Source organism: Anabas testudineus, chromosome 16, assembly GCF_900324465.2.
Source record: "Anabas testudineus chromosome 16, fAnaTes1.2, whole genome shotgun sequence".
Classification (NCBI taxonomy): Eukaryota; Metazoa; Chordata; class Actinopteri; order Anabantiformes; family Anabantidae; genus Anabas; species Anabas testudineus.
In genome coordinates this window covers 210,832-228,047 of record NC_046625.1, presented here as the reverse complement: position 1 = coordinate 228,047, position 17,216 = coordinate 210,832, and the positions used below count along the sequence as shown (strand labels likewise).

Sequence of the window (17,216 nt, the reverse complement as noted above, 5' to 3'; positions counted from 1 at the left end):
TCTGTATCTCTCCTCTCTGTCGTCTGTATCTCTCCTCTCTGTTGTCTGTATCTCTCTCCTCTCTGTCGTCTGTATCTCTCCTCTCTGTCTCTCTCCTCTCTGTCGTCTGTCTCTCTCTCCTCTCTGTCTCTCTCCTCTCTGTCGTCTGTATCTCTCCTCTGTCTCCTCTCCTCTCTGTCGTCTGTCTCTCCTCTCTGTCTCTCTCCTCTCGTCGTCGTCTGTGTCTCTCCTCTCTGTCGTCTGTATCTCTCCTCTCTCTCTGTCGTCTGTCTCTCTCCTCTCTGTTGTCTGTATCTCTCCTCTCTGTCTCTCTCCTCTCTGTCGTCTGTCTCTTTCCTCTCCGCGTCGTCTGGTCTCCTCTCTGTCTCTCTCCTCTCTGTCGTCTGTATCTCTTTCCTCTCCGTCGTCTGTGTCTCTCCTCTCTGTTGTCTGTATCTCTCCTCTCTGTCGTCTGTCTCTCTCCTCTCTGTTGTCTGTATCTCTCCTCTCTGTCTCTCTCCTCTCTGTCGTATTTCTCTCTCCTCTCTGTTGTCTGTATCTCTCCTCTCTGTCTCTCTCTCTGTCGTCTGTCTCTCTCCTCTCTGTTGTCTGTATCTCTCCTCTCTGTCGTCTGTCTCTCTCCTCTCTCCTCTCTGTCGTCTGTATCTCTCTCCTCTCTGTCGTCTGTCTCTCTCCTCTCTGTCCGTGTATCTCCTCTCTGTCTCTCTCCTCTCTGTCTCTTTCCTCTCCGTCGTCTGTATCTCTCCTCTCTGTCGTCTGTATCTCTCCTCTCTGTCGTCTGTATCTCTCCTCTCTGCGCTGATCTCTCCTCTGTCGGTGTGTAGCTATCTCTCTCTGTCGTCTGTATCTCTCCTCTCTGTCTCTTCCTCTCTGTCGTCTGTATCTCTCCTCTCTGTCTCTCTCCTCTCTGTCGTCTGTATCTCTCTCTCTGTCTCTCTCTCTGTCGTCTGTATCTCTCCTCTCTGTCTCTCTCCTCTCTGTCGTCTGTGTCTCTCCTCTCTGTCGTCTGTATCTCTCCTCTCTGTCGTCTGTCTCTCTCCTCTCTGTTGTCTGTATCTCTCCTCTCTGTCTCTCTCCTCTCTGTCGTCTGTATCTCTTTCCTCTCCGTCGTCTGTGTCTCTCCTCTCTGTCTCTCTCCTCTCTGTCGTCTGTATCTCTTTCCTCTCCGTCGTCTGTGTCTCTCCTCTCTGTCGTCTGTATCTCTCCTCTCTGTCTCTCTCCTCTGTATCTCGCCTCTCTGTCTCTCTCCTCTCTGTCGTCTGTATCTCCTCTCTGTCTCTCCTCTCTGTCGTCTGTGTCTCTCCTCTCTGTCGTCTGTATCTCTCCTCTCTGTCGTGTCTCTCTCCTCTCTGTTGTCTGTATCTCCTCTCTGTCTCTCTCTCTGTCGTCCTCTCTCCTCTCTGTTGTCTGTATCTCTCCTCTCTGTCTCTCTCCTCTCTGTCGTCTGTCTCTCTCCTCTCTGTTGTCTGTCTCTCTCCTCTCTGTCTCTCTCCTCTCTGTTGTCTGTATCTCTCCTCTCTGTCGTCTGTCTCTCTCCTCTCTGTCTCTCTCCTCTCTGTATCTCTCCTCTCTGTCGTCTGTCTCTCTCCTCTCTGTTGTCTGTATCTCTCCTCTCTGTCGTCTGTCTCTCTCCTCTCTGTCTCTCTCCTCTCTGTCTCTCTCCTCTCTGTCGTCTGTCTCTCTCCTCTCTGTCGTCTGTATCTCTCCTCTCTGTCTCTCTCCTCTCTGTCGTCTGTCTCTCTCCTCTCTGTCTCTCTCCTCTCTGTCTCTCTCCTCTCTGTCGTCTGTCTCTCTCCTCTCTGTCTCTCTCCTCTCTGTCGTCTGTATCTCTCCTCTCTGTAGTCTGCAAGTGAAGTCACGTGGGAACTCTTAACTCTCATTCAATTGGCCAATGCATTCTTGTGTCCACTAATTAACTACGGTAAAGATCGATATAGCCGTGCAGGTTAAATTTAAGGTGTCCCGCTAGATTTGGAATCAAAACGTTTGGTTTGATCTGTAGCTCTGGGTCCGTATGGGACAGCTTCTGGATCCAGACCACGGTCCTCCTGTTAGTGACCCCTGATCTAAACCATCATTAGATCAGATCTCCCTATATCTATAATTCTTGAAAAAGTAGTTTCTAAGCAATTATGTGACCACCTGCACAGGAATAACTTGTATAAAGGTTTCCAGTCAGGATTTTAGCACTGGTAAAGGTCACTAATGATCTACTATTAGCATGAGGACTGGATGTCCTCCAATGTCCTTCTCCTAAATCCAGACAAGACAGAGGTTATTTTATTTGGGCCTAAAAATCTCAGAGGCACTATGTCTAATCACGTTCTCACCCTTTATGACTTAGTATTGGCCTCAAGTAATACTGTAAGAAATCTGGGAATTATCTTTGATCAGGATATCTCCTTCACTTCATACATCAAGGAAAACTCTAGAACTGCCTTTTATTACCTGAGAAACATTAAAATTAGGAGCATCCTGTCCCAAAGTGATGCAGAAAAACTAGTCCATGCATTTGTTACTTCCAGACTGGACTATTGTAATTCATTATTGATAGTTTGTCCCAATAACTCATTAAAAAGCCTCCAGTTAATCCAAAATGCTGCAGCCAGAGTTCTGACTGGAATTAGGAAGAGAGATCATATTTCTCCTACGTTAGCTTCTCTCCATTGGCTCCCTGTAAAATCCAGAATTGAATTTAAAATTCTTCTCCTCACTTATAAATCCCTTAATAATCAGGCTCCATCTTATCTTAAAGACCTCATAGTTCCATATCTTCCAAGCAGAACTCTCCGTTCTCAGACTGCAGGTTTACTTGTGGTTCCTAGAGTTTCCAAATGTAGAATGGGAGGCCGAGCCTTTAGCTATCAAGCCCCTCTCCTGTGGAACCAGCTCCCAGTTCAGGTTCGGGAGGCAGACACCCTCTCTACATTTAAGACTAGACTTCAAACTTTCCTTTTTTATAAAGCTTATAGTTAGAGATGGATCAGGTGACTCTGAACCATCTCTTAGTTATGCTGATATAGGTTAGTCTGCTGGGGGAACTCTACTGATAAACTGAGCTCCTCTCCTCTCTTCTTTTCACCTCTCTCCATTCAAATTCTACCATTTCATGTCATTAACTTTGTGTCTTCTGTCTCCTGTAGTTGTGTTTCCTCCTCTCTGTCTCCCTCTCTCTGTACTTTTCTGCAGATATCCTCGGCCTGGAGCTGTACATCTCCAGAATCCAGTTGACCTGCCCAATGTTCTTGCTGCTTGTTGTTGTTTTTGTTGCCTGCTGTTCTTTTCTCTCTCCTCTTTCCACTCACCCCAACCGGTCGAGGTAGATGGCCGCCCACTATGAGCCTGTTTCTGCTGGAGGTTTCTTCCTCCAAAGGGAGTTTTTCCTCTCTACTCTCTTCTAGTGCTGCTCAGTGGGGTTGTTGGGTTTTCTATATAATTCTGTATACAGTTATATTTTGTAAGGTCTTAAACCTTAAACACTGTAAAATGTCTCGAGATGACGTCTGTTGGGATTTGTTGCTTTATAAATAAATTGGAATTAAATCTTCAAATCTGAAGTTTGAATATGAAAGTTAAGTTGTCTTTATGAATGTGAAGCAGCTCTACACGTGTCTCTACTTCACCATCATTAGCAGCAGTCTGAAACAAATGTGTGGATTTGTGATCTAAAATAACTATCAGTAAACGTAGAAAATTAAAAGTCTGAAACCTCTTACTGATCAGTGATTTTTATTCTTAACACATGACTGTCCATTAAGGAAATATTTGTCCACCAGGGGGTGGAGGTTGTCCATAACCAGTAGACAGACTCAGGGGCCACCTACAGCTCCACTTCATGTTTTTGTTAAGTCCTCGTCTCACTAGTCGGTTTCAGTCTCCACCCTGGTTGTTGGTGCCGGGGTCCGACTCCCCGCTGGGAGGACCCTGCCTAGTGGACAGCTGGTCCAGAGATCTTGGGGAGGCGTCACAGGACGTCCGGTGGCAGCAGGCAGCAAGGTCGGCCCTGAAGGACGGGGTGTAGAAGCCATAGATGATGGGGTCACAGCAGGTGTTCAAGTTCCCGAACACAAAGAGGGCGTGGTGCACATACTCAGGTGTGACGTGCAGCATTTCAGGCTGGAACCAGTACCAGATCCCCAGCAGGTAGTACGGAGTCCAGCACACCACGAAGGACAGCACAATGACCACCGTCATCTTTAGAGTCTTTATTCTGGCCTTTGGGATGATGTCAGTGCCACTGCGACGCAGGTACGACTCACCTGCTGAGAGAGGGAGGAGATACACAGTATTGTCATGCCACAGTTGTATAGCAAGATGTACAGGTGTGTACAGATGTGCATTACCTTTGTCCCTCAGGTGCTGCTGGTGGATGTGCAGCAGGATGCGACTGTAGCAGCAACTCATCACCAGCAGGGGGATGACGTACAGCGAGGTGAAGTGAAACATGTTGTAAAGCGTCTCCTGCCAGCGGCGGCTGAAGCTGCCGTGAGTCGCACACTGAGTGAAGTCGACGGCCTCCACCCTGACCGCTTGGAAGATAAAGAGCTGCAGGATGAGACACAGAGTCTATCAGTCCATCCTGCTGCAGGAGAAGATGAGTCAATTCAAAGGTCAGGGTTTGAGGATGGTTCCAGTCTCCTCACCACCATGCAACGTTTCCCTCTCTTTACCTTTCATCAGCTTTTATTCAATTCAACATTTTCAGGTTTTGCTCAGGTTTTGAATGTTAAGAGTGAAAATGAATGAAGGCAGGTGGATCAGCCAGACACCTCCTTTGATAAACACTGAGTCCTGTTCTGGACTCAGGAGGTCTGGCTGTTTGCTGAGCTCAGTGAAACTAAGATCTCACTAGTTTCCATCTAGCGGCTTCTTTGTGTTGTTAGCATTCCTTATAGAAACCAAGGGGAGCAGTTAGCCCGAGCTACCAGCAGGAGGTTTAATCTCTCCATCAGAGAGCAGAGCTAACATTCCTGCAGGGATTTCATGGTGAGGGTTTTACCTGCAGGAGCTGTGAGCTCAGAACTTTCCCTGCATCACAGATAGCAGCACTGAGCTGGTGTTACCTGAGCTGGTGTTACCTGTGGTGATGCGAGCAGCAGACTGAGGCCCCAAGCAAGCAGCAGCATGCGTCGGTTCCTGCGGTGCGCGCACAGAGCATCCAGCGGGTGGAGGATAGCATGCTGGCGGTCCAGGCTGATGACGACGAGTATGAAGGCGGAGGCGTGCATGGCAAACAGCTTCAGGAAGCAGAGCAGCTTGCAGAGCACGTCTCCTCCGTACCACTGCACAGTCACATTCCAAACTGCATCCAGAGGCATCACCACAAACGTCATCATCAGGTCGGCCGACGCCAGGCTCAGCATTAGGGGGCGCAGGTGAGATGCCAGGCGCCTACCACGCCCACACCACACACTGGCCAATAGGGCGAGGTTACTGCAGGCCGCAAACAGAAAGAGGACTAAGGTGGCTCCCACTCGGAATTGAGCGGCCCGGGTGAAACTGGGAGGATCCCAATCTGACAGAGGGGGGTACTGGGAGGTGTTTGGATGGGGCTGGACTAGAGGAATGGTTGGTGGAGCCAGTGCTGACATCCTGCAATGAAGAAGAGGGTCAGGGTAGATTCCAGGTTCTTACCGACTAATCTGCTGCCTGAAGTTCTCCTTTGGACAGAAACAGATTATGTTAAGCAGGTGTTAATTATCAGATCAGTTTCAATAAGGAATCTTTTTTTTGGCTGAACCATTATTTGGGTTCTGAAAAATCACCTTTTAACAAAAACAAAAACTTCCCTCATCATTCAGGTCATGTGTCTGTGACAGGTTCAGGACCAGAAAACATTCTCTGGTTTGCGATGAGCCAGTGATTTACAACCCGTGTGGCTTCTGAGGCTCCAACTCGAGGTTACAACTCTCACGTGTCTCAGAGTTTCTACAAACTGCTGGTTCAGTTTTCTGACCCCTGAAATTGTAATCCAGTTTTTCACAGTGAGAGTCTACAGCAGAAACCTGTTTTTCTTCCCCTTGATTCATCCTATGACCCCCCCATGTTGTCCTGACCCACAGCTTGAACCTTGGCTGTAACATGAACCATCTGAGTCTGTGTTAGAGAATCTGCAGGTTTTTGTCACCTGCTGTGTTCTCTGATTGGTCACCTGCAGACCACCTGAATGGCTGTTTATCTATCTGCTGACAGGCCGTCAGCTCTTACTGTGACAGAGACCCTCCTGTGTGTCTGAGCAGAGATAAGAGTCTTGTTAAAGCACGAAGCATCTGTGATGAACCTGTGCTGGTTACCATGGTTACTGTCCGACAGAGACCCAGTGCAGGACCTGGACTGTGTTACCTGTTCAAATCCTAAGACTGTGATGATCCCTGATACTTCAAATCAATCAAAGATTCAAATCAATTCAATTTTATTTGTAAAGCACAAAATCACAACAGATGTCATCTGAAGACACTTTACAGTGTTTAAGGTTTAAGACCTTACAAATACACTCACCGGCCACTTTATTAGATACACCTGTCCAACTGCTAACGCAAATTTCTAATCAGCCAATCACATGGCAGCAACTCAATGGATTTAGGCATGTAGACATGGTCAAGACGATCTGATGCAGTTCAAACCGAGCATCAGAATGGGGAAGAAAGGTGATTTAAGTGACTTTGAACGTGGCATGGTTGTTGGTGCCAGACAGGCTGGTCTGAGTATTTCAGAAACTGCTGATCTACTGGGATTTTCACGCACAACCATCTCTAGGGTTTACAGAGAATGGTCCAAAAAGGAGAAAATATACAGTGAGCGGCAGTTCTGTAGGTGCAAATGTCTTGTTGATGCCAGAGGTCAGAGGAGAATGGCCAGACTGGTTTTAGCTGATAGAAAGGCAACTACAGCAGCAGAAGACCACACCGGGTGCCACTCCTGTCAGCTAACAACAGGAAACTGAGGCTACAATTCGCACAGGCTCACTAAAATTGGATAATAGAAGATTGGAAAAACGTTGCCTGGTCTGATGAGTCTCGATTTCTGATGACATTCAGATTGTAGGGTCAGAATTTGGCGTCAACAACATGAATCCATCCTGCCTTGTATCAACGGTTCAGGCTGGTGGTGGTGGTGTAATGGTGTGGGGGATATTTTCTTGGCACACTTTGGGTCCCATTAGTACCGATTGAGCATCATGTCAATGCCACAGCCTACCTGAGTATTGTTACTGACCATGTCCTTTATGACCACAGTGTACCCCTCTTCTGATGGCTACTTCCAGCAGGATAACGCGCCAAGGGTGAATCATCTCAGACTGGTTCCTGGAACATGCAATGAGTTCACCGTACTCAAATGGCCTCCACAGTCACCAGATCTCAATCCAATAAAGCACCTTTGGGATGTGGTGGAACAGGAGATTCGCATCAGGGATGTGCAGCGGACGAAACTGCAACAACTACGTGATGCTATCATGTCAATATGGACCAAAATCTCTGAGGAATGTTTTCAGTACCTTGAATCTATGCCACAAAGGATTAAGGCAGTTCTAAAGGCAAAAGGGGTCCAACCCAGTACTAGTAAGGTGTACCTAATAAAGTGTCCGATGAGTGTATAACTGTATATAGAATTATATAGAAAACCCAACAACCCCACTGAACAGCACCAGGAGACAGTGGAGAGGAAAAACCCCCTTTAGAGGAAGAAACCTCCAGCAGAACCAGGCTCAGGGTCGGCGACCATCTGCCTCGACCGGTTGGAGTGAGTAGAAAGAGAAGAGAGAAAAGAACAGCAGGCAACAAAAAACAACAACAAGCATCAAAAACACTGGACAGGTTGGTAGGACCAGTAACTGGACTCTGGAGATATACAGCTCCAAGGAGGAGGATACCTGCAGAGGAGAACCGAGAGAGGGAGACAGAGAGGAGGAAACACAACTAAAGGAGAGAGAAGACAAAGGAGGTATTTAATTAGATAGAGGAGAGAAGATGGACTCTTGACTGTGAATCTCTAATTACATACACTGCTACTACATTTCTACTAAAACATGACCTGCTGTGTATAACCAAATGCAGTTTCTGATAATCTGGATCGGAAGTAGACCAGGAAGTCCTAGATAGCCTGAGGGTTCAGCTTTTATCTCTCCTGCTATGGTTGTAGCAATGAATACGAGTTAGGAAACTTGAATCATCCTCAGATTTCTAACCGCAGAGACACATGGGAACTCTGGGACTCGGTCTGAGTCTGGAACACGTCTCACATCTTTAAGTGGAGACTGCGAATCTTCCTCATCATTATTTCTCTGAGCTGCTTCATCATCAGTAAACAGGACAAACTGTTTTTTGGTTGTTGGATACTTATACTGCAGTACCTGTCTTGGTCTTTGGTCTGCAGCCGTGCTAACCTGACTTTCCCGGTTTTGTATATTTCTGGGTTTTTTGACTCCTGTTAGCTTGTTTCTGTGGATTTGAAGCCGACTTAATTTCCTGTTCCTGTGGTTCTGATTCTGGAGGTGCTACTCTCAGCTACTCTCAGCTCATCTGTGCTGGGTTTTCTATTCATACAGATAAAGTTACAATCTGCTCCACTGTAAAACTATTATTATACTGTGTCATGATAAATCATTAATATTTTACTGTATCCCAGATTCCTGTTGTGGTCAGTTCATGAATAATAATGTGATATTGATCAAACACACACAGCTTCCAAAAATAACTGCAGACTCTCTGTAACACGACCTGTGTGTGTGTGTGTGTTGATGATGTCTCCTTGGTAACCTCTCTGCAGATCGGAAGCCTGGCTACTGTAGTGAATCTGGATCAGAGAATCCTGGTTCATTAACATGCTGCCTGAACAGAACCAGATTCTCAGTTTCCTATTGTTGATGGGTAAACTAACTGGGGCTTGGTGGTGGTGGTGGAGGTGGGGGGTGGGGGTTAGGGGATTTAAGTTCTGAGAATGCAAACTAAGACTTGTTCTTATTGTTATTCACAATCAGTAAATCAAATAAAAAGGTAACTGCAGCTGTAGTATCATGTACAGTACGATAAATACAGTTATGCAGTACTGTACTGCAGTAAATTAATTTGTTACTTTCCTCCACTGAAACCTGCCAGGAATAATTTCATTATTAATATTTGTTCTGAAACCCTGATCTGGATCCACAGGACTGACACCCTGCTGTCTGTCTGAGGCTCTGTAAAAGGAGCAGTGTTTTTTTTACCTGCTCAGCAGCTCTGGATCTTTTCTCCTCCTCAGGTTTATTGTTCTCTTCTGCTCCTCCTCATGTCCTGTCTTCACTCCAACAGAACTCAATGGAACATACACATAACCCCGAGGACCCAACAGAACCTGGTCTGATCCACATCAACTTAGGATCCAGTCTACAGCAGAAACAGCAGCAGCTGCTCTGAACTGATTTGATGAGGTAAATGTGAAAAGAGACTGCAGCTGAGGAGGAGGAGCTCCCACGATGTGTGTTTTACTGTGTGTGTGTGTGTGTGTGTTCAGCTGATCTAGGTTCAGTTCTCGGACAAAATCTCCTGTTCCCAGTTCAACATCACAACCAGTGGACCACTTGATCAATCTTTTTCTGTGCTAATTGATCAGTAACATGTGTGTTAATGAAGACGGACATTTTAACAGAGTAGATGTGTTGTTTATTTTAACTGTAACGTGTTCTGTCCACTTTAAACAGAGTCTTACAGTGTTTACAGTCCAGTTCAGTAACATCACACAGACCAGAACTGTCCTTCTCTGAACCTCTGCTGGAACGGATCTGAGGATCTGTTCTATCAGCACAATCGGCTGCTGATGAATTAAACATCCTGACTGTCCTGCGGGGGGCCCTGGATTCAGGTGACCTCACACAATGGAAAATTAACAAAACTATGAAAACACAGATAAACACAAACTGAACCAGCTCATTTCATTGTACTGGTGCTTTCAATCAAGTCGCTAGATCTTCTTCATACATTTCAGAGACTTACTAATCCAGCTCCACCTGAAGACCATTTCATTTGATCAAAAGCTCCAGGAGGAACACTAAAGGGCCCTTACACTCTGAAACTCGTTTCCAATGTTGGAAAAAGAGTCTGATCAGCTTTTATTTCTTTGAACTCAGGATCTTTAGTTTAATCTGAAACTGAATCTGATTCTTTGTATCTTCGACTTCGACCGCACCTGGTCTGTCTCTAATTATCACCTGGCGTTTCCATGGGAACCAGATGCTTCGTATTGCATCCAGATCACCATCAGCGATAGGTTGACTGGGATGTGGACTCTCCGAGTCTACATCAGGGAACACAAACGAGACCGCCACTGGGACAAAGGGGGCGGGGTCTTGATGATATCATCTGTACTTGTGGGTGGGGCCTCTGCCTCTTGTACAACTGAGGTTTCACTGAAAGAGAATCACCACCAATCAGGATTTAGCACATGACTGATTAATAGCTGTATGAAGTTTGATTGACAGGTGTTGCTTACCTGTCAGTAGGAGGGTTCTCCCTGTCTGTCCACAGCTTACCTGAAAACACACACAGGTACAGCACCACCTCAACATCCTGTCACATTCAGTGGAAAACCTTTAAACAGTGATGTTGCTGTTCTATGTTCTCCTGTTGTTACTAAGTTCTCTTATGCTATGTTCTGTCAAGTTCTTCTGAGGTCTACTGAATCCTCCGATGTGTTCACCAGGTGTATTGGTGTGTGTCAGCAGTGACTCACTGTGCTGCTGCTGGTCTGAATGGTACGAACTGGAAACAGAGACACAAATGTTCATGTTAACTGTTGTTTGTTACAAATTAATCAGGTTGTCCACCTATGGCATCGGGCCCAGGTGAGGTCATGGCACCTTCACATCACACCAACAACATCATGAGCATGACAACCACACCTGTGTTACCTGTGCAGTCGAGGTTCCACACTCATATATTCCTGTCTGTCATCAGCTCCACCCATTTCCTGTCTACCTGTGGCTTCTTGTTCTGCTCCTGTTTGCTCAAAATCAACATGTTGTTATGGCAACATAGGTTGTTCTTGTTTCTTGTGAAATCATTAAAGACAGACTAGTGACTTATCTATGAAATGACATTCGGTCTACCTGTTTCTACCTGTAACAGGAAACACTCACCTGGCCCCTCTCCCCTCTGCTCATCTGTTTGTTGATTGGTCGTTCTGCCTGGACTCTGTGTGATGTCAGACTTCCTGTGAAGAATATGTTAATGTTAGAACTGAATTTTATTGATGACAGGAAGCAACTGGATGAGAACTTTTACCTGACATGCTGTCCCGAAGGTGAGCTGTGTGGGTGTGGCCTTTGAGGGCGAGGTCTGAGTAGGCATTGTCTCTGCAAAAAAAACAGATGCATGGGTAGTGCTGAAGTCATGTGATGTAGGTGCAGATGGTGCTGTGGTGATCAGACCTGCAGACTGACAGTCAGACTTTGCTGTAGCGCTGCAGTCAAACGCTCCACCAGACGATCCCGAACTTGGACAGAATCCTCCTGAAAACACATAACATGCTGCTTTGAGCCTCTCACTGACAGAAACCATGTGTGACAGGTGTGAACAGTTGTGTTACCTCGCAGAGAGAAAGTGCACTCAGGGCCTCTTTGTATTGCTGAATGGCTTTCTGCTGCTTCCTCTGCTTCAGGTAACACTCTGCTAATGACTCACACACCTGCACCTGAGCCAGGTGGTCCTCTACAGACAAGTAGTTAGAGACAGACCTTTGACATACTGACAGACAGACAGACAGGTAGCAGAACAAACTCAAACTGACAGTTATTAGTTACTAAGCCTTTATTTAACCAGGCAGAACCCACTGACCTTTGCAGGACACCAGAGTTACAGGTTCCAATATGTGTGTGTAAAGTTACTAAGTACTACTTATTTACTCAGGTACTGTCCAAAATACCTTAGACTATTTAGAGGTATTTGTAATTTACTTGTATTTCTGTGTTGTAAAACTTTATAGCAACACAGGAGTTACTGATGTTACCCGTGTCTCTGAATCCCTGCAGTGCGTGGATGAAGCTCTCCGCTGCCTCCTCTTCCTCACGAAGCTGACTGTAGGCAAACGCCAGGTTACTAAAACACCGAGCCTGGTCAGCACGGCAACCCAGAGAGCCTGCAGAGACACACACACACACACAGATGACAGCTGTGTCAGGTGTGACAGCTGACTTCTGAGTGTGACAAGTGTACTGTCTGACCATAGAGTCCAGCAGCCAGCCGATGGTAGCCCACAGCAGAGGTGAACTGGCCCAGAGAGTTCAGAGCAGCCCCTAGGTTGTGCAGCACTTTAGCTAGCAGGGGGGGCCACTGAGCCGCAGGGTCTAAAGCTGCCCGGAAACACTGCACCGCCTCCTTGAAGCACCGGAGCCGACAGTAAGACACGCCCACTGACAGGTACAGCTCAACTGGACCACAAAAGCATAGCAATTAACAATTAGTCAATTAAGAAGAAAATCAATTAGTCACATGACCTGTTTGATGCAGGTGATTACCCAGAGCCCTCGGGTCTTTGATGCTGTCTATCAAACTTAGACACTCTGTCAGCGCGCTCATGATGTCATCCAGATTGAACTGATCTGATTGAACCATGTGACTTCCCGCCTCTTTCAGGGCAGTGGCTGCAGAATCCAACATGGCTGCCACTTTGTAACTCTCTGCTGCCCGTAAGAAACCTTGAACTGCCAGAGACCAGTCCTGTAACACAACACCTTAGTGTTGTAGTGGTGAATGAATCAGAGTTTCACAGTCTTAAAAATATCACGTTTTTCACAGTATAACCAGTATTTTTACAATTAATATTAACAGTCGTAAACGTATGAAAAACAGAGGGAGTTTAGTAATCACATCCTCACCACTACTACTACTACTACTACTACAAGTACTAATAAAAGTCCTGCATTGATAATGTTAAGTAAAAGTATGTAGGTATTATCACATTTGACGTACTTACAGAAATTAAAGTAAAAGTACTCAATGCAGAAAAAAATATTTCAGTTTTTTCAGCATTTTATGATGATAATTATTATTTATTTTCTTCCCACACTGCAAATTTGTATTTCTATTTGGGGCTGGTGATTTCAGCCTCGCTTCTCTGTCATTTCCTCTGCTGACCTGTGTTTTGGTTCTGATCTGTGTTTTGGTTCTGACCTGAGTTCTGGTGTAGCAACGGCCCATTTCCATGCAGGCATCTCCTTCACTGCCACCAGCTCCTTGTGACCTGTACAGGTGAGCAGCCTGCAGGAAATAAGCAGCCGCCTCTTGGCTCTGCCCCAGTGCATTGTGGGCCAGTGCAAGGTTGAACTGGAGGTCTGGGATTCGGTTGGCCTTTGGACCTGGCTCAGCCTTTTGCAAGAAATCCAGGCCCCTCTGAGGCTGACCTGCTTCCACGTAGGCTGCTCCCAGGTTGAAGGAACAGGCCCGGAGGACCCGGGAGTCTTGGAGCTGGACGAAACAAAGCAGGATAGGAAACATATTTCTGGTACAGTTCTCTGAATCCTGCTTCTAATAATAATGCTACTGGACGAAACAAAGCAGGATAGGAAACATATTTCTGGTACAGTTCTCTGAATCCTGCTTCTAATAATACTAATGCTACTACTCGAAATACTACTTCAATACTACTATTATTATTATTAATTATATTAACCAATAGTGTTACTGCTAACTCTACAAACGACCTTTGACCCTGAGCGGTCTCACCTCTTCTGCAGTCTTGAGAGCGTCTTTAAAGCACCTCAGAGCGTCATCAGTCCGCCCATCCCTCAGCGCTTGATGACCTGCTGATGTTAACTCCTCTATGTCAACCACTGACACCTTCCTCCGCACCCCACACTCCCTCTTCTTCCTCCTGACCTTCACCTTCTCCTCACCAGGATGGGATTCATCAGACGCCATATTGGATCTTCAGCAGAAAAAAGCTGATAAGTTTGACTGTTTAAGTAACATAATTATTCGAATGTTGATTCCCAGAATTCAGATCAGACTCTGCTCATTAAACCTGATCTGCAGCAAACAAAACTAAACGGAATAAATTTTACTCATTTCACTGAAACTACAGACCTAAATGTAATGGGACATTTACTGTATTTAAAATGTATTGTTAGTAACAAATGTTTTACAATTTAAAATGATTAACTGAGAATAATTTGGTGAAATATTGTTTTAGTGCGGGGTGCCATGGTAGTGTAGGGTTATTTTGTTCCCTGTTCCTGCTACTCACCCTTTTACCGACCTCTAGCTTGCTTCTCTATGGTTTGTAAGTCTGCTCAGTGTAGTAGCTTGTTTCTTTCTTTGTACTGTATTCTAGTTAGTTCTCGTATTGCTAGTTAGTTCCAGCGTTCAGATGTGATTTTGTTTTCCTGTTAGTTAGTGCCAGCTTATGTTGAGTTTTCTTTTGTTTATTCTGCTAGATCAGATAGTCTTTTGCAGAGTGCCCTTAGTTTTGTCCTCCTTTTGACGATATTTTTTGCAGTGTTCGTTGCATTGCATTTTCTTTGTTTTGTGTTACTATAAAACTATTAATACATTTTTGTGGGAAATTGAACTCTGTGCTGTAATTTCGCCTGTTTAACACCCTGAAAATCAAAGTGGAAATATAACGCTGAAAGCCATTTTACTGAATGCAACCCAAAATACAACTTAGTCTTATACAATGGTTGCAAAATGGTAGTCAGTAGTTTGTGCGTCCCTCCACTGATATGTCTACCCAGACCATCACTGACCCACCACCAAACCGCAAAACAGCATAACGTTCTTTGCGGTTTCTCCAGACCTGTCATGTCTGCCACATGTGTTCGGAGTGAACCTGCTCTCATCTGTGAAAACACAGGGGCCCAGTGGTGGACCTTCCAATTCTGGTGTATGCATTTACCATAGCCACGTCCCTGCCTGGTTGGTTTTGTTTCTCTGTCTCCTCGTTTTCACCTGGTCCCACTCAAGTGGCTCTGATCCCCAGCCACTTCCTGTTATGCCCTTATTTGGACTGGCTCACTGCTCTCCCGTCTTTTCCACCTGTGTTCACCCTTTCCTTTATAGCTCCCCTCAGCCCTTAGTTTGTTGCCAGATTGTTAAACAGATTCACATGGAATCACCACCTTGGATGACTACTCACTAGCCACTTTTCTACTCTGTTACCAGCCTTGGAATTTGCCACAACCTGGACCTTCCCTTTGTTTATCGGACATTGTTCCCCTGCCTATGTTAATTGGTTGCCTGCCTTTTTGCAGTGATTTCTGTTGGTACTTTGTATTTCTGGTTAGTGTGTTAGTTTGTATTTTGCCTGCATCTATGCAGTGATTTTTTCGGTTGTTACTTTCTGTGTCACCATACTTTAGGATGTTTTTCATTGGTACTTTGTCTCTGTATCTCGCTCAGTTTACTGTCGTGTCCTTTTGACGTCTCCCTTATTTAGGTTCCCCATTTTCTCTGTTTTTTGAGTTTGTGTGTTAATAAACCCTTTTTGTTCTACTCCTGCCTCGAGACTCCACTTTCCTGACACATGCTGATATGACATCCTGGAGGAGTAGGACTGACTGTTCAACCTCTGTAGGGTCCAGGTATCACCTTATACTACCAGTAGTGATACTGACTTGCATTTTTGATTAGTGTATAGAGCCTACTTAAGTACATTATAATTACATTTTATTTTAAGCTTGTCACCTTCTGTCTAACCTTAACCTGTCGGAACCTCAGGACCATAAATCCTGAGCAGTTTTCTTCCCTGGTCTCTGCTACCCTTCCCCCACCACAGGTCCTCTCTACTCATCTCTACTGGCTTCCTGTAGCTACTGCATCAGGTTCAAAGCTCTGAGTCTTACCTACAAAGTGGTCAACTCAACAGCACTGTCCTACCTGAACTCCCTCATCCAGGTCTACAATCCCTCTTGCTCACTGTGCTCTTCAAGCGAACAACGTCTCCGTCTTTGAGATGGTCCCCTCACCTCAAAAGATCCTAGATTAAACTTTTCAGCTCTGTGGTTCCACTATGGTGGAACGACCTCCTCACCTCTGCATGCTCAGCTGTCTCACTCTCAACTTTGAAAAACTTGCTGAAAACAGAAGTCTTCTGAATCTTTCTCTGCTCTTAAAACCTTAAAAAAACTACCAAACAAAAAGCAACTTGCCCCATGAAACTGAAACTTTACTTTAAATTAAGTTTGTCTTCTTGGCTTAGTCTTGCTTGCTTTGTACCTAACTTGTAAGTCACTTTGGATAAACGCATCTGATAAATGACTGAATGCAGATGTAAAGTGTGTAACTGCATTTTTCCTTTAGATAATTCATGGAGATTTATTGAAGTGTAAAAATGTACTTTCTGTACAAATATATAATCAAATAATATAAAATACTTTCGGCTCCTTTTATTTAGATTATAGAACGTTTTCCTTCTCTGCTACTAACAGTTAGCTACTGTAATAATAAGTGTAATATTAACCAGCTACCTAACTACATTAACAATTAACAATAAGGATAATGGTAATGGCTGCTTTATATATATATATATATACACTCACAGTTTCCGTGTGAAGACGACACGCTGCCATTTGAAGCTGTTAAATGTTAGGATTACTAGAGACTTATTAAAAGTAACTTCATTGGAGAAGAAGCTAGTTAGCGAGCTAACGCCTTCAATGGCTAATGTAGCAAGTTAGTTTGACTCGGTTGCTGTGGTAACGCGGGACCCTCGAGGTCGATCGATAGTCGATAATAATCATCGTTATTTAGCCTAATTGTGCTACGTTTAGGAACATTATGTACACCGATTTTTTTAGTTAGAAGGTAATTCTAACTAAGTACCATCGGCTGTGCAGAGTGTCATTGGACTAATTCTGTAGCGAAGAAAACCTAAAAACCCTCATGATTTCTCAAGCTAGTTCTGCAGGTACAGCCACACCGTGAGCTGCGAATTGAGCCTTTTTAGATTTTTTTCTAATTGTGAAAAATTAAGTAGGCCGAATTAACTATTAACATTTATCTTTTGCCTTGTAGTATTTGTAGCCTGAGAAGTATTTTTAAGAGCATTGTTCTCATACTGAAGACATTTTAAAAAGCTGATGCTCCGACACCATCATAGCCACAATATCTGTAGTCTTGCTTTTTCCTTTTCTAAACTAATTTAAAGAAAATATATAACATGTAATGCATTTTAGATATTTTAATATTAATGGTGAATTTAGCGTTATTTCCCCTCTAGCCACGAGAAACTCCATAGACCAAAATCCA

At 44.8% G+C, this 17,216-nt stretch overlaps 2 protein-coding genes across 4 annotated transcripts; both read right to left on the bottom strand.

The window, feature by feature from the left end:
* Positions 1–3,832: 3,832 nt before the first annotated feature.
* Positions 3,833–9,334, bottom strand: LOC113170110 (gonadotropin-releasing hormone II receptor-like). Its single transcript, XM_026372026.1, has 4 exons — positions 9,203–9,334; positions 5,079–5,592; positions 4,344–4,545; positions 3,833–4,262 (listed from the first exon to the last, which is right to left on the bottom strand). The coding sequence occupies exons 2-4, from the start codon at positions 5,589–5,591 to the stop codon at positions 3,871–3,873; spliced, it is 1,107 nt and encodes a 368-aa protein (XP_026227811.1). The 5' UTR covers position 5,592; positions 9,203–9,334; the 3' UTR covers positions 3,833–3,870.
* A 298-nt stretch (positions 9,335–9,632) lies between these two features.
* LOC113169743 (tetratricopeptide repeat protein 24) lies at positions 9,633–16,644 on the bottom strand. 3 transcript variants are annotated; one of them, XM_026371402.1, is made up of 15 exons: positions 16,508–16,644; positions 15,846–16,042; positions 13,695–13,896; positions 13,143–13,436; positions 12,488–12,689; positions 12,194–12,400; positions 11,980–12,108; positions 11,560–11,681; positions 11,402–11,482; positions 11,256–11,326; positions 11,111–11,184; positions 10,883–10,970; positions 10,705–10,733; positions 10,465–10,504; positions 9,633–10,381 (listed from the first exon to the last, which is right to left on the bottom strand). In XM_026371402.1, exons 2-15 carry the CDS (start codon positions 15,857–15,859, stop codon positions 10,270–10,272), a joined length of 1,665 nt encoding a protein of 554 aa, XP_026227187.1. In that variant the 5' UTR covers positions 15,860–16,042; positions 16,508–16,644; the 3' UTR covers positions 9,633–10,269. The 3 variants fall into 3 exon arrangements, with proteins under 3 accessions (XP_026227187.1, XP_026227188.1, XP_026227190.1); XM_026371403.1 differs by having other exon boundaries at positions 11,414–11,482; XM_026371405.1 differs by lacking the exon at positions 15,846–16,042 and having other exon boundaries at positions 16,508–16,631.
* Positions 16,645–17,216: the final 572 nt, after the last annotated feature.